The following is a 14515-nucleotide window of genomic DNA, read 5'->3' as shown; positions in this document are numbered from 1 at the left end:
GATTAGCCTGAAGTTAAGGTTAAAGCTTATCTCCTCCCGCACTGCCCCACACTGTGACTCCTTCCTCTTCGAGTTTCTCATCCGAGGCACCCCTGACCTCTTGGGCCGTCACTCTTTGCTGTGGGGACTGTCCCATTCAGGGGAGGCTGCTCAGCGACATCCCGGCCTCTCCCCACAAGATGCTGGTCCTCCTCCTTGCCCGGCTGCAACAGCTAAATGTATCTCCAGACACTGCTGAGTGTCCCCTGGGGGCAACGGCTCTTCAGGAAGAGGAACTCCCCATCCTCGGTACCAGCAGTAACAAGGACGGCATATACCTGTTTACTGACCGCCTGCCACAGGGCAGCACGTTCCCAACGTTCTACATCCATTCAGTCGTTTACTCCCTGAACAACCCTCTGAACTGGGTCCCTGCACAGAGGAGGCGAGAGACACAGTGGGGTTAAGCAGCCTGCACAAGGTCACAGGGCCACGGAGGGGCAGAGCAGGGACCCACACGCAGCCCCGCTGCGCTCACAGGTGTCCGCCGTCATGCACTTAACTCCCAGGTACGGCGGAGCTTCCCGTCCTGCTTGGGCCAGTCCTCGGACGCTGTCCGTGAAGACCAGCCCGACAGCAGCTTCAGACCTTTCCAACTGTGCCCGACACTAGGCTAGTGCCCCCGGTCCTCAGAGTCCCAGGACTCTCCCCTGGGTCCTGCCCACGTTGGCTCTCAGTAGAAGAGCTGGACTCTCACCTGTGACTTGCTTCAATCCCAAAGAAGCCTGCTGACCAGTCAGTGTAGACATCTGCTTACAGCTGTGCCCGGGACGCAGTAAGTTACAGCAGGGCCATGTCAGCTCTTCCTCCCCCACTCTCACAAGCTGCTTTAAGGGCAGGGATCTTTGAACTATGTCATTGTACAGCCCCGGTGCTCTGCACAGACTCAGCTCTCAATATCAATAAACAAGTCAACAAACCAAATGGCTTCCTTCAAAAACAGATCCAACACTTGGCCAATGCTACTTTAGTTGAGCCACTATCCTTAACTAAGAGCTACCAGGGGGAGGGTACAGGTCAGTGGCAGAGCACATGCTTAGCATGCACGAGGGCCTGGGTTCAATCCCCAGTACCGCCAATAAAGAAAAACAGAGATACCTTTGATAGTACATACTTCATTTAACAAAGAAAAAATTCATATATGAAATTTAGAAAGGATATAACACAAATGGCATTCTCATATAATGCTGACAATTACTCAGATTGATTAAAAACTGCTAACTGTCCTCGAGAAACAAATCCTGTGCCTCAAAACTGTGTATAAATTAGAGCCAACAATTCATCCTGATAGCCAGCATGTACACAAGCGTGTCAGGATGCTCACACCACAGTCTTTTTTATAACTGAGAAACTGGGAAATTTTTTACAGTATGTTTTAGTTCTGCTTTTATTTCACATTTCAAAAAAATAATTTTTCTTTTTTTTTTTTGAGAGTAATTAGGTTCCTTTATTCATTTATTTTAATGGAGGGACTGGGGAGTGAGCCCAGGACCTCGTGCATGCTAAGCACACGCTGTAGCAGAGCTACACCCTCCCCCACTATTTCATATGTTTTTAAACAGAAGTTCACATATAGGTGAGACAAAGGAGCTCCCTTTGACATTTATGGAATTAACACATAGTTTAACTACTAGTACTCAACTCCGGAGAGCCACAGCATGTTATAAAACGTGTGATTTTGCTGTTGCATAAACGTGGACAGCACCCCCTCCCTCTCCACGAAGGGCGGCAGGAAACTATTTCCTGGTTAGTGCAGGACCTGTCCACCATCGAGCTCTCGCATCTTAACTCAGCTCCGATACTGCTGGATGAGCCCCAGCGCTGAGCTACAGTGACCACCAGAGATGACCGGGAAACTGACCCCCACTGCGGTTCCAAAGCCCTGGGCTCAGAACTGCCTTCAGACTAGACCGGAGCAGCCTGGAAAGCCAGAGGTTGACGGATGAATGATCTGTAACACACTGGGATGCAGCCGCATTCCGGTTAACTCCAGGCCAGATGAGGGCACCTGGCAGCTGAGATGGTCTCCAGCACACATCTCCTTAAGACTGGACCGAGAGCTACAGTCTTGTTTCAAATATCCTCCACACCTCGGAGTAGTTTTATTAACCCTGGAGATGTGGCTGATCGCTCTGCTGTTACCTGTCTGCACTTCCCTCCACCCCGACGCCTTAGATCCCTAACTGTCTGCTTTGCTCCAGTGGCAGCTGTGTCTGGTCCATCAGCACACCTACTACTGTCCTTTGTCGTTAAGGCAGGCACGTAGTCCCTGGCCCACTAAATAAACCACGGAAACGTGCAACACTTCTCAAAAGGCATGCTGTGGAACCTGTGGGGCTTCGTGAAGCTCTCTGGGGGCGTGAGGGCAGAGTGCCACACTGCCTCCCAGCTGGCGGCCCCACCTCCCACTCTGGGGGAGCGGCCCCGGGACAGTAAAAGGTAAGTGCCCGCTTTGAAAGCACACGCCCAGGACTGGGAAAGCCCACGTGGTACTGGAGCCTTCTCGCTCCGGCCTGTACCTCTGGTAAGATGAACTGCTCCACAGGCTTGTACCACAGCTTGTTCACCTGCACCCCACAGCTCGGAGGGCTGAAGCGAGCGACGAAGAGGGCCTCCTGCAAATGCGGGGGAAGGAAGACAAGAAGAAATACCTCACGTCAGTCATGGCAGATGCAATGGGTTTCCAAACAGCTTATGGCTCGGTCAGCAAAACTCTCAGTGGCCCCAACCATGGTTACGGACATGGTTCCACTGTGGTTTCAGCACCACATGGGTTTTCTAGTGCAATCATGGTTATTAAACAAAGATATTTAAGATACGAAAGTTGTCAAGAAGTTCTAAGACACTAAATATATAACCCACATAACCTCAAAAAAAGCCACCTTACAATGAGGAGCATTAGGAGCAGTACAAATACAGTGTTGTTAAATCAAGCTGACTACCAGGCTTAACCCCAGAGTTAGGAATAAACTGAAAGATTAGAGATTTCTACATGGAACAGAGGTACCCAGGAATCTCCCTTCAAAAGGACCCTTCAGAAGAAAAAAAACAAAAGCGAAAAAGGGAACACAAGAGAGGGCCGATTGTCTTTGTCTGTTGTTTTCTTTGGGTACTTTCTCCCTGTTTTAGGCAAGAATATCTCCTTATTCTCAAACCTACTCTTAGATACCAGTTTACCACAGGGGAAGCTTCTGTTAAAGCTATCGAGGCCACGAAGAAAGTCAGAATGAGGGGGTTTAGTAAATTATGCATGTTTCTTTCATTAACATCAACTCTTGGCAATGCTGTGGTAAGACTCCTTACATGGTGACAACCTGTGAACCCAGAAGGGTCTACCTGAGATTACACCTTCTTTGAGGACAAGGATTAACCTCTCCTTGGTTAAAAATAAGGCAGCTCAAAGTTAAGTCAACATGATCAAGAACTACATCTGAACCAAACCACTTGACTGATAAGCACTGTGAATGGTTCCGAAAAGCCTACGTACACTACAATTAACTGTCAAATTCAACACTGATGCTACTTGCTAGATAAGGCTGGCGGTGGAATTCAGAGTGCTGCTGTCCCAGTCACCTGTCTGAGCTGCGGTGTCCACGAAACCCTCAACCACAAGAATACACGAACGCCGGCACTTGAGTAACGTGACGCAGCTCTTCTGGCAGGAGCCATCACTGAGCGCTGCTCCCTCTCTACATTTGTGTTTATTCATTAAGCACACTTACAAAAGACACAGGCTCTTTAGAGGACGAAGGAACAGGACAAACTGCAAACAAATTTAATCATAAACTGATCTGTGTTTCTTGCTGACTCTAATACTGTTATCCGTCAGTAGCAATCAGTGTTAATAATACATAAACATTTTTAAAGATGCCTTAAAAAAACTGAACAGAGTTCTGCTTCCAGGGATATAAAGTTCTCCTACAGATAACAATTATGAACAGTAGATGAAACATTTTAAAAACTGATCTGAAGGCACTGGAATGCACACAAAGCAGGCAGAAACTGGAGGAAAATCAATACCAAGAAGATGAGAAAGACACTGGGTGCGTGTGTCCCCACTTTTTTTCTTTAATGGCTTTTTGTCTGAGGCACACCTCAGGGGGCTAACTAAACATCCGAAAAAAACAAACAAACAAAAAAGAAAGCTGCAGCCTTTCTGGCTGCAAATCAGAAGACAGAGCAGTGGCAAAAAGATGAGCTAACAATGAGGAAGAAAACCCCAGAAAGGAAGGAGTCATAGAGAAAGCTCTGAACTCTTCGTATAAATTCTATCCTTACCTGTGGCTGACTCAGAAATGCACATTCAAAGAAGAATCCAAGTGCCCGCCGTCTAGGTTCAAATGAACAGAACAGAGATTTCAGCCACTGCCCACTGCAAGGAGACAGGACTGAGAGCCTGAGCCCAGCTAACTTAACTGCTACAAGAAACAAAAAAATCAACACTCCCCAAAGAATAAGAGGATGCAGAGATCCCACAGTGAACCATTCACAATACCCAGGACACAACCCCAGGTTCCTCGATGTAAAACAGGAGAGTGTCACCATACTCGAGAGGAAAGGTAATCAACAAAGACAGGCCCAGATGACTCAGACCTAGAGCAGCAGATAGGATCTTACAGCTGTGAATCACACTTAAGGTCAAGGCCATAGAGAACATATGTTCAAACTGAACTCAGAAAAATACAAAATTTAGAAAAACAGGAAATTTTGGAAAAATAGAAACTTCGAGAATTAAATGTAAATTTTAGAACTAAAATGTACAGGATCTAAAAAAAAAATCATTGGCTAGGCTTAAAAGATTTGAGGTGACATAAGAGTCAGTAAACGTGAATATACATGAACAGAAATCAAATTTCAAATCAAATTTGAAAAACAGAGGGAAAAAAACTGAAAAAAATGAACACAGTCTTATGACCTGTGGGACAATATGAAAAAGTCTAACATACATGTAAGTGGAATCCCAGAATGAGTGGGGAGAAACGGGGTTAAGAAAAACCCAGCAAAACCACACTAATGTGCAACACAACCAAATTGCTTAAAACCAGTACATATGAAGAGAAAAACTCAAGAGCAGCCAGGAGAAAACAAAACCAAGCCCACACTGCATACATCATACACCAGAACCACCACCCGAAGGCAGGCAGACTTCTCTCCAGGAAACACAGAGGCCAGAAAACACGGGAGTGTATCTTTAAAACACTGGAAAGTAAAGAAGGCAACCCAGAATTTCAGTATCTAGAAAATACCCACAAAAATAAAGGAGGGGAAGAATAAAGGCAAAATAAAAACATTTTCAGAAAAATGAAAACTAAGCAAATTCATCACCAGCAAACTTGCACTGTAAGAATTAGTAAAGATTATGATTTGGGCTGAAGGAGAAGGTATCAGATGGATATTCAGGAGGAATGATGAACAACAGAAATGGTAAATAAGTGGGCAAATATAAAAGATTTTTTTCTCTAAATTACTTTAATATACATTTAGCTTTTTAAAGCAAAAACCATAGCACTGTATCGTGGGGTTTATAGCACACAGAGATATAAGGCATACGACAACCAGAGCAAAGAAGATTGCGGGCGGTAAATTGGGTTATACAAGGCTCTTACATTTTATATGAAGGGGTACAATGTTAACTTAAAGAAGATTGAAAAGATCAGGATGTGTGTTGTAATTCTTATGTCAACCAGACACAGAAAATTATAGAACAAAGAGCTGTAGCTAAAAGGACAAGAGAGAGATTAAAGTGGAATTCTAAAAAAATACCCAATTAACCCAAAAGAAGGCAGGAAAGGAGGAACAGAAAAACAAACAAAAAGTAGAACATACGGAAAACAAATAGCAAAATGAAAAACTGAAATCCAAACACTTTACTAATTGCATTAAATGTAAATGGAATAAACACTCAATGTAAAAAGCAGAGATTCTCAGACTGGATAAAAAGGAAGACCTAACTATATGTTGTCCACAAGAAACACAATTTCCAGCAATATATAAAAAGAATAATACATCACACTCAAGAGGAATATGAAGTTGGACGAACACTCCGAAAGTTAATAAACGTAATTCACCACAGTAACAGAATAAAGGAGAAAAACCCTGGAAACATTCCAGATGCCCATCAAGACTAGATAAACGTTGTACATTGTTGGAATACAACTTAGCAATTCAAAGAAGGAAAAGGAAAAATGTACTGACACATACAATAGCATGGATGAATTTCAAAAATATTATGTTGACTGAAAGAAGCCTTACACAAGAGAGTGCTTAGTGTATGATTCTATTTACATACGAAGTAGAATCCTACAACAGGCAAAACTAGTCAATGGTTGGGGAAAAAAAAAAACTGGTTGCCTCTAGGGAATAAGATGAGGTGATAGGAGTTTAGATTACACAGGTTTATAATGTTCAAAAAACTGAATGCACATTACACTGCATGTAAAATTTTAAAACCATAAACAAATATTAAAGCCTAGTTAATGATATGCTCACTAAAGTGTTTAGGGCTGAAGTGTACTGAGGCCTGCAACTTACTCTAAAATACATTTTTTAGAAAAGACAGTTTGATGAATGACCACAGATATAAAGGAAATACAGCAAACTGTAACTATTGTATATATTAGCTGGTGGATATATGGATGCTCACTGTGTAATTCTTTCAAGATTTATGTAGTTTAAAACCCAGGAACAGATCTTTTCAAGTACAGTTCCTTGTTACACTCCTTCAGATACACTCTGGGAACAATCACATTTCCCCAAACATCAGCAACAGTAACCCCAATTGTTTTAAATTTTTATTCCCTCTACACCCTTATTACAAAAAAGGTTTGAAGCAGCTGTTAGTCTGTGTTACGGTGACAGACTTTTCAGGTTGGAAGAAAGAGGCAGTAATACCTGATTATACCTACAAGTCCAAAACTTATAATATTTATTATCAACTCGTGAAACTCTTTAGACTTTAGGGGATTGCCCAACTCCTCCTTCCCTAGATATAACACATTTACTCATTGGTACCCTCTCCCCAGACCAGCGCTGTGACACATTACACCATCATGTGTCTAATCGACAAGGAAGAAAGGTGCAAGTCTCCCAACCTAATAATTGCCATGAGGAAAAGCTGACGGTTTTGAAAAAGAAAAATGGGGAAAAGTGTATACAAAGCAGTACGTACCTCCTGATCTGCCTGGTAAAGCTTGACGGTGATGTTCCTCTGGAAGCCCCCATCGCTGGCGTCATAAAACACCCCGAGACTGGTAATGATGATTGGATAGAGAACGCGGAAGCTCACGCTGACGACTCGGTCCTCGGAGAGCCCTGATGAAGTGTCTTCGGAAAGACTGAATGCTTCAATTTCCTGATTCAAAACTACGGAAGCAATGAGAAAAGGAGTCTTACATAAAGAAATATACTATCTTATTTTACTAATATGAAGTAATGAAGTGGGCTTGATAGCAAAATCTAGATAATTATTTGTTATATAATTCTTTCACAAATGGCAATAAATTTTTAAAATGTTTCAGAAATATGGCTGCTTCTGGGGCGGGGGGTAAAATTTGTTTTAAAATTTAAGAATGAAATTTTCAGCCACATCTAAGTATAATATTTAATTATCAGAACTACTGTAACAGATTTTTGTACACACATGTATGCATGTGTGTATACAAATGCTACAGGGAGTATTAAATTTAAAGGCACCTATTAGGAAAGGCTAAATGGGAGTACTGACTGCAGTCATAAATAATGAGTAAATTCTGTCTTGCTCTGCAAATTCCCAAGATCCTACTTCTTGTTGAGCACTTTTTGTAGTGTCGGGCAATTACCACAGTACAAAAATAACAAATCACTTCAACACTGAAAACCTCTTGCTATACACTATCGACAAGAGATAAGCACAGCAAACATGGTGAGCATTTCTGACACCTACTTGGTGTTACATCCCAACACATTTAATTTTCACAACTACCCTGTGTGGTCGTGACCTTATCTCCAGGTCACAGATTAAGACAATGAAGTCCAGAGACGTTAAGTAATTCGATCAAGGTCATAGAAAATGGCAGAGCCTGGATTCAAATCCAGATTTACTGCCTTCAAATTTGAAACTCTTTCTATTCCCCTGCAGTTGTCTAATCAAAGCCCAAAACACTTCTTTTCAAATAATTTTCTCAACTACCATAAACAGATCAGGAGATACTACATGAGGCACTTAATATGGCTGAGAATATCAGTGCCACCTTGAGAAATAATATAAAAACTTATTTTAAAAGATTATTATATCAAAGTTTTTTGTATTTCTTAGATCTGTGGTTTTCCAACTTTGCAGATCACACAACCTCATCAGTTAAAAACATTTGTACGCATACTCATATTTATTTACAGAATATACACGTTATTATCAGTTAATATATTCAATATTAATAAAGATTACATTTTATTTTCAGATAATTTTATTTTCAGATAAACAGAAACTGTTTTCTTCCCACACCCCAGTGGATCATTTAGATCCCTAAAATGCTATTTTACACTTAGTGGATGCTCAATAAAATGTGACTAAATGGAATTGATGGCTCCTACCCAATTACATACATAAGCAGGAGGGAAAAAGGAGGATACAGATTTCATCACGGGCTGGGGAAGCACTGGCCAGAGAGTCTAGACTCCAAATATACTGGACAACAACAAAAGCTTTTCTCTTTAATATAGTCGGTAAAGAGGATACCCAAGCTGAAGCATGTCTACTAGAGGCAGTAGGTTACGCACATTATGACATGCAACCTATTTTCTATCTAAAACAAATGTACCTTGAACTTCAAGCTCCCTGGACACAAGGGATCCTGCTGCTTTGACAATGCTATTAATCAGAACCTCGATACACCCTGAGTATCATGATGACTAATGTTCATGATGAACTTAAGGTACTGAAGTAAATCTAAATGCTATTTAAATCACCAAAAAGATAAAATTAGGTTCAATCTTGATTTAGTTATACCTATTTAAAAAAGCTGGTAACTTAGGTATTACATATATGAAAATTTTCTATTAAAGAAAAGCTTCACTCCTTTACTATTAATGAATAGTAACATTTAAAAGTCTGGTTAATTTGAAGGTAAGGTTTCTTTAAATTTGGTTTGGTTTTGGATTTCAAACATAGTTTGTTCTAAGCTACTTTTACATCATTAGTAATACAGCATTTTGTTAGGTTCCTGATCCCTTTGGGCTCCCAGTGAAAAGCTAAAGGACTCTCTCCCCTAAAAAACACAATTAACACACAAAATTTTAACATTTAATGATGTGAGCTAAATTCACAGACCTCCTAAGTAAGGAACCTCTGCTGTACAACAGACCTGAAAATATAGTCCCCAGTTTATTTTAAAAAAAAAAAGCTGATTGAAACACAATTTATAAAAAAGGCAAGTTCCTTAAAATAACAATAAACACTTATCATGTCCCAGGAACTATTCTAAATATTTTATATGTATCAACTAATTTCATCATCATGTCAATCCCTTACAGGTTAAGTACTTTTATCCCCAGTTTATGGAAGATGAAACTGAGGCACAGGGGTAAATAACTCTTTGAAGGTCATACAGCCGGAAAATGGCACAGCCTAGACTTAAAGCCAGGAAGCCTGACTCCAGAGCCCAAGCTGTTAACCACTATACTATCACTGCCTGCAAAAGCAAGGTGCGGATAATTACATAGGTGTGGGAAATCTTAAAACACCTGAAGTCATAATCAGCACATGTAAGATTTGGAAAAGTTTAACCTCCCTTAGAACCACAGCTGAACATAATGGGAAATACTAATAAAACAGACAGATACAGTTATCAGCTTCCTAAAACTGGTTCCCTGGTAACAGAGAACCTAACTGGGATCATTCTTCATCCTCATCAGAACTCCCACAAGTTTTTTTTTTTTAACTGAAATATAGTTAGTTAAAAAATTTGTAGAAATTGATGCAATATTGTAATTGCAAGGAATAAAAATTATTACCTGTGTCTTCTATGTTTCTTTTTACAATGTGTTTTATTACGTTTCTTTTGCAAGAGCTTAGGCAATAATTCTTAAAGAAAGTTAATTACAGTATTTGTATCAAGGGTATTATAAATCAACAGGCTGGTGAAATCAGCAGTTTTCCATAAGTTTAAAATTCAGTAATTCAGGATTTAGTTATGCATAAGGATTTCCAGATGCGTCTGAATCATACTAAAAAATAAACTCCCCTGGATCCTGTAATTACACATATCTATAAAGAATCTTCACAGATGCCCAGAGTGTTTAGTCTGTCTGTCAAAAAGGATGAAAGATAAATTTTCATGAAGGTTCGATTTAGGCTGCTAAAAATAGACCACTGTACTCTCCAGCTCAACTTCTTCTCGACATCAAACTTGTACAGTAGTCCTCCCCTCTGGTCGGCGGTTTCACTTTCCAAGGTTTCAGTCACCCACAGTCAACTGTGGTCTGAAAGCATTACGTGGAAAATTCCAGAAATAATTCCGTTTTAAACTGCAGGCTGTTCTGTGCAGCATGACGAAACACCTGGCCATCCAGCTCTGTCCCACCTGTCCTGTGAACCATCCCTCTGTCCAGTGTATCCCACCCACAGACACTCAGCAGCTGTTTGGGTTAGCAGATCGACTATCAGAACGTCCGGGTGCCTGCATTCCAGTAAGCCTTGTTTTACTTCAGTGAGGCCCCAAAGCACAAGAGCAATGACACTGGTAGTTCGAATATACCAAAGAGAAGCCATAACGTGCTTCCTTTAAGTAAAAAGGTGAAAGTTCTCCACTTGATAAGGACAGGAAAAAAAAAAACAAACATGCTGAGGGTGCTAAGATCTACAGTAAGAACAAATACTCTTATCTGCGACATTGCCAAGAAGGAAAAAGACATCTGTGCTAATTTTGCTGTCACACTTCAAAGTGCCGAAACGACGGCCACGTGTGTGGTAAGTGCTTAGGTAAACGGAAACGGCATTACATCTGTACAATAAGCTATTTTGAGAGAGAGAGACCATATCACATAAATTTTATTACAGTTTGTCTTTATAACTGTTTTATTTTATTATTTATTGTTGTCAATCTCTTAGACTTCATCCCAGTCTGTCTGTATAGGAAAAGACATAGTACCCACAGGGTTTGGTCCTATGCAGGGTTTGAGGCATCCAAAGTGGGGTCTTGGCCCGGGTCCCCAGTGGGTAAGGGGGCACTAGTGTATGTGGAGTCGCAGGGCTGAGGACAAGGAAGACTCACCTGGGTTGGTGATGTTCAGGAGTCTGCAGGAGTAAGGATCCTCCCTGTCTTCCACAGGCACTTGGCAGCCACGAGCACCTATTACGAACTTAACAAGCACACTGAGAGACATGTTGGTGTTAATAGCGGTCATTGATCTTCCCCTCGCACACACACATTTCCTCAGGCCCATTTCGTTGTACTTTCAGACACAAGTATTTATTAGGATGAAATCTAACTGCTTCTATTCTAGCAAAAAGGGGAACCAGCAAACCAAAAGTTGCTAACTACCAAATGACTTACGCGTAAGCCCTCTACTGCGGTACTATGTTGAAGCGAGCGTGAAGCTGTCTGGCCTGGCCACCAGCAAAGGCTCATGTCTTTTCAAGGCAAGCTACAGCAAAGTCAGCTTCTCCTGCCCATACCCACAAACACATCTTCTTTACTTGCTTTCTTCTATTTCAGAAAGTGTTCCTTTTGCTCAAGATTAGTCTTTGTTTTTTTTGGGGGGTAATTAGGTTTATTTATTTTTAGTGGAGGTACTGGGGATTGACCCCAGGACCTTGTGCATGCTAAGCACACACCCTACCACTGAGCTACACACCCTCCCCCTCAAGATTCGTCTCTCTGTCCAAGAGGAGGTCCCGTCCTCTCCTCAACCTTGCTTCACTAGCTACCTGTGCCCCCGGCTCCTTCCCTACACATTATAAATATGATGAAGCCTGGACATTAATTTCTGTTTACCTACCAACCCTCCTGGCCTCCATCCTTTCTTTTACAGTGAAGTACTACAAAAGAATAACTAAAACTGCAGACTCTAGTTGCTCATGTCACAAAGCAGATTTTGGCTTCAATACCCACCGTTCCCACTGACACATCCACCACCAGTATAGCCAGTGACCTGCCACTAAGTCAGCAGACACTGTCCAGCCCTCACCCTCGCGGCTTCCCACGGCTCTTGGAAGAGCTCGCTCCCTTCTCCACGTGGCCGCCCAGCGGGCTCCTCGGCTCTCCGGGCTCCTCGGCTCTCCTCGCCCAGCTGGTCAAGTGCGAGTGGATATGACCCCGGGGCTTTGCCCTGGGGCCTCTTCTCACTTTACTCACTCTTTTCACTCGCTGTCGCTGGACAATTTTTATTCCCAAGGCTTCAACTAGACTGAGAATGATTCCTGAATTGGCATCTCTAGTTTGGCCTCAGCTTCTAAGTAAAAGACCCATCAATTCATGATACATCTTCACCCAGATGGCCCACAGACAGTGGCTCTGACTGGGTCATGGGGGCCAACTGCAAAGTTCTCAAGGAATCTGTGAGCTGGTTATGAAGCACAGCCTTTATTAAAAATTAACTTATATAAACTTACAGTCAAATACTTTAAAAACAGAGGAAATAATTGGATTCATGACTTCTTAGTTATCTCACTCCTGCCTGTGCTCCTGGGGTGATTTGCACCAACTGCACCCACGTGGTGGAAATCCCACAACGCAGCGCTCCCGCCTGTCCTCCCCAGCCCTGTGGTCAGAGACGTCACGTTAGTAGCTTGAAGCTGGCTGTGGTGGGAACATGACACCATGGAAACTGGCAAACACTACAAATAAGGGTTTGGTTTATTGTTTTGCTGACTGTCTAGATTTAGTGACGGAGAAAATGTTAGTAATGCAGGTTAAACTTAAAAATGCAAAGTAAAACAAAACAACAACCTACGGAATGGGAGAAAATTTTTGCAAATGAAACCAACAAAGGCTTGATCTCCAAAATATGTAAGCAGCTCATACAACTTAATAAGAAAAAAACAAACAGCCCAATCCAAAAATGGGCAGAAGACCTAAACAAACAATTCTCTAAGGAAGAAACACAAATAATCGATAGGCACATGAAAAAATGCTCAATATCACTAATTATCAGAGAAATGCAAATCAAAACTACAATGAGGTATCACCTCACACCAGTCAGAATGGCCATCATTCAAAAGTCCACAAATGACAAATCCTGGAGAGGCCATGGAGAAAAGGGAACCCTCCTACACTGCTGCTGGGAATGCAGTTTGGTGCAGCCACTGTGGAAAACAGTATGGAGATTCCTCAAAAAACTAAAAATGCATTTACCATATGACCCGGGAATCCCACTCCTGGGCATATATCCAGAAGGAACCCTACTTCAAAAAGACACCTGCACCCCAATGTTCATAGCAGCACTATTTACAATAGCCAAGACATGGAAACAGCCTAAATGTCCATCGACAGATGACTGGATAAAGAAGATGTGGTATGTTTATACAATGGAATACTATTCAGCCATAAAAACTGACAACATAATGCCATTTGCAGCAACATGGATGTTCTTGGAGAATGTCATTCTAAGTGAAGTAAGCCAGAAAGAGAAAGAAAAATACCATATGAGATCGCTCATATGTGGAATCTAAAATAAATAAATAAATACAAAACAGAAACAGACTCATAGACATAGAATACAAACTTGTGGTTGCCAAGGGGGTGGGGGGTGGGAAGGGACAGACTGGGATTTCAAAATGCAGAATAGATAAACAAGATTATATTGTATAGCACAGGGAAATACATACAAGATCTTGTAGCTCACAGCAAAAGAAATGTGACAATGAATATATGTATGTGCATGTATAATGGAAAAAGTGTGCTCTACACTGGAATTTGACACAACATTGTAAAATGACTATAACTTTATAAAAAAAAAAGTTAAAAAAAAACCAAAAACAAATATCCTATGAACCGCTTAGAGGAGGTACCCAGAATACGCAGATTCATAGACAGAAAGTAGAACTGAAGTTACCAGGGGTGACAGAAGGGGGCAGTGGGGAGTTATTGTTTAATGGGCAAAGATTTTCAGTTTGGGATGATGAAACATTTCTGGAAATGGACGGCAGTGATGACTGTACAATACTGCCAATGTACTTACTGTACACTGGAAAATGATTAAAATGGTAACTTTAAAAAAAACGCGACCTGCTTGTGGCCATTCCATTGTGAAGAGTATGAAAAATTGAGGAAACACTCTTCCATTGTTCAAAACCTATTATCTGATTCAGCAAAGACGTCGCTCACTTCCTCACTGAGAGTAAAGTCCTGTCACACAGCTAAGTTGTCACTTCAGTCTTACCCTTTACCTTACAGGGAACAGTCAAGTAGAGCTACAGCCGTCAGCTGCAGCTGTGAGGAGGCTCCAGTGCAGTGGAAGCAGCCTAAGAATCGGTCGGCTACGTGGGACTCTGTAAGGAGGA

At 41.6% G+C, this 14515-nt stretch overlaps 1 protein-coding gene across 7 annotated transcripts in view; it reads right to left on the bottom strand.

Moving 5' to 3' along the window:
* B3GALNT2 (beta-1,3-N-acetylgalactosaminyltransferase 2) overlaps nucleotides 1-14515 on the bottom strand; it is a 50819-nt gene that overhangs the window by 22562 nt on the left and 13742 nt on the right. For all 7 annotated transcript variants that reach the window (XR_010381807.1, XM_064487848.1, XM_064487845.1 and 4 more), the window contains exons 3-5: nucleotides 11286-11386; nucleotides 7208-7401; nucleotides 2559-2654 (exon numbers count right to left, since the gene is read on the bottom strand). Coding sequence is in view for 6 of the 7 variants with exons in the window: in XM_064487848.1 (XP_064343918.1) it covers nucleotides 2559-2654; nucleotides 7208-7401; nucleotides 11286-11386 (391 nt within the window). In the remaining variant the exon portion in view is untranslated. The remainder of the gene's footprint in view (nucleotides 1-2558; nucleotides 2655-7207; nucleotides 7402-11285; nucleotides 11387-14515) is intronic.

Source organism: Camelus dromedarius, chromosome 8, assembly GCF_036321535.1.
Source record: "Camelus dromedarius isolate mCamDro1 chromosome 8, mCamDro1.pat, whole genome shotgun sequence".
Classification (NCBI taxonomy): domain Eukaryota; kingdom Metazoa; phylum Chordata; class Mammalia; order Artiodactyla; family Camelidae; genus Camelus; species Camelus dromedarius.
This window is presented reverse-complemented; position numbering and strand designations above follow the sequence as displayed.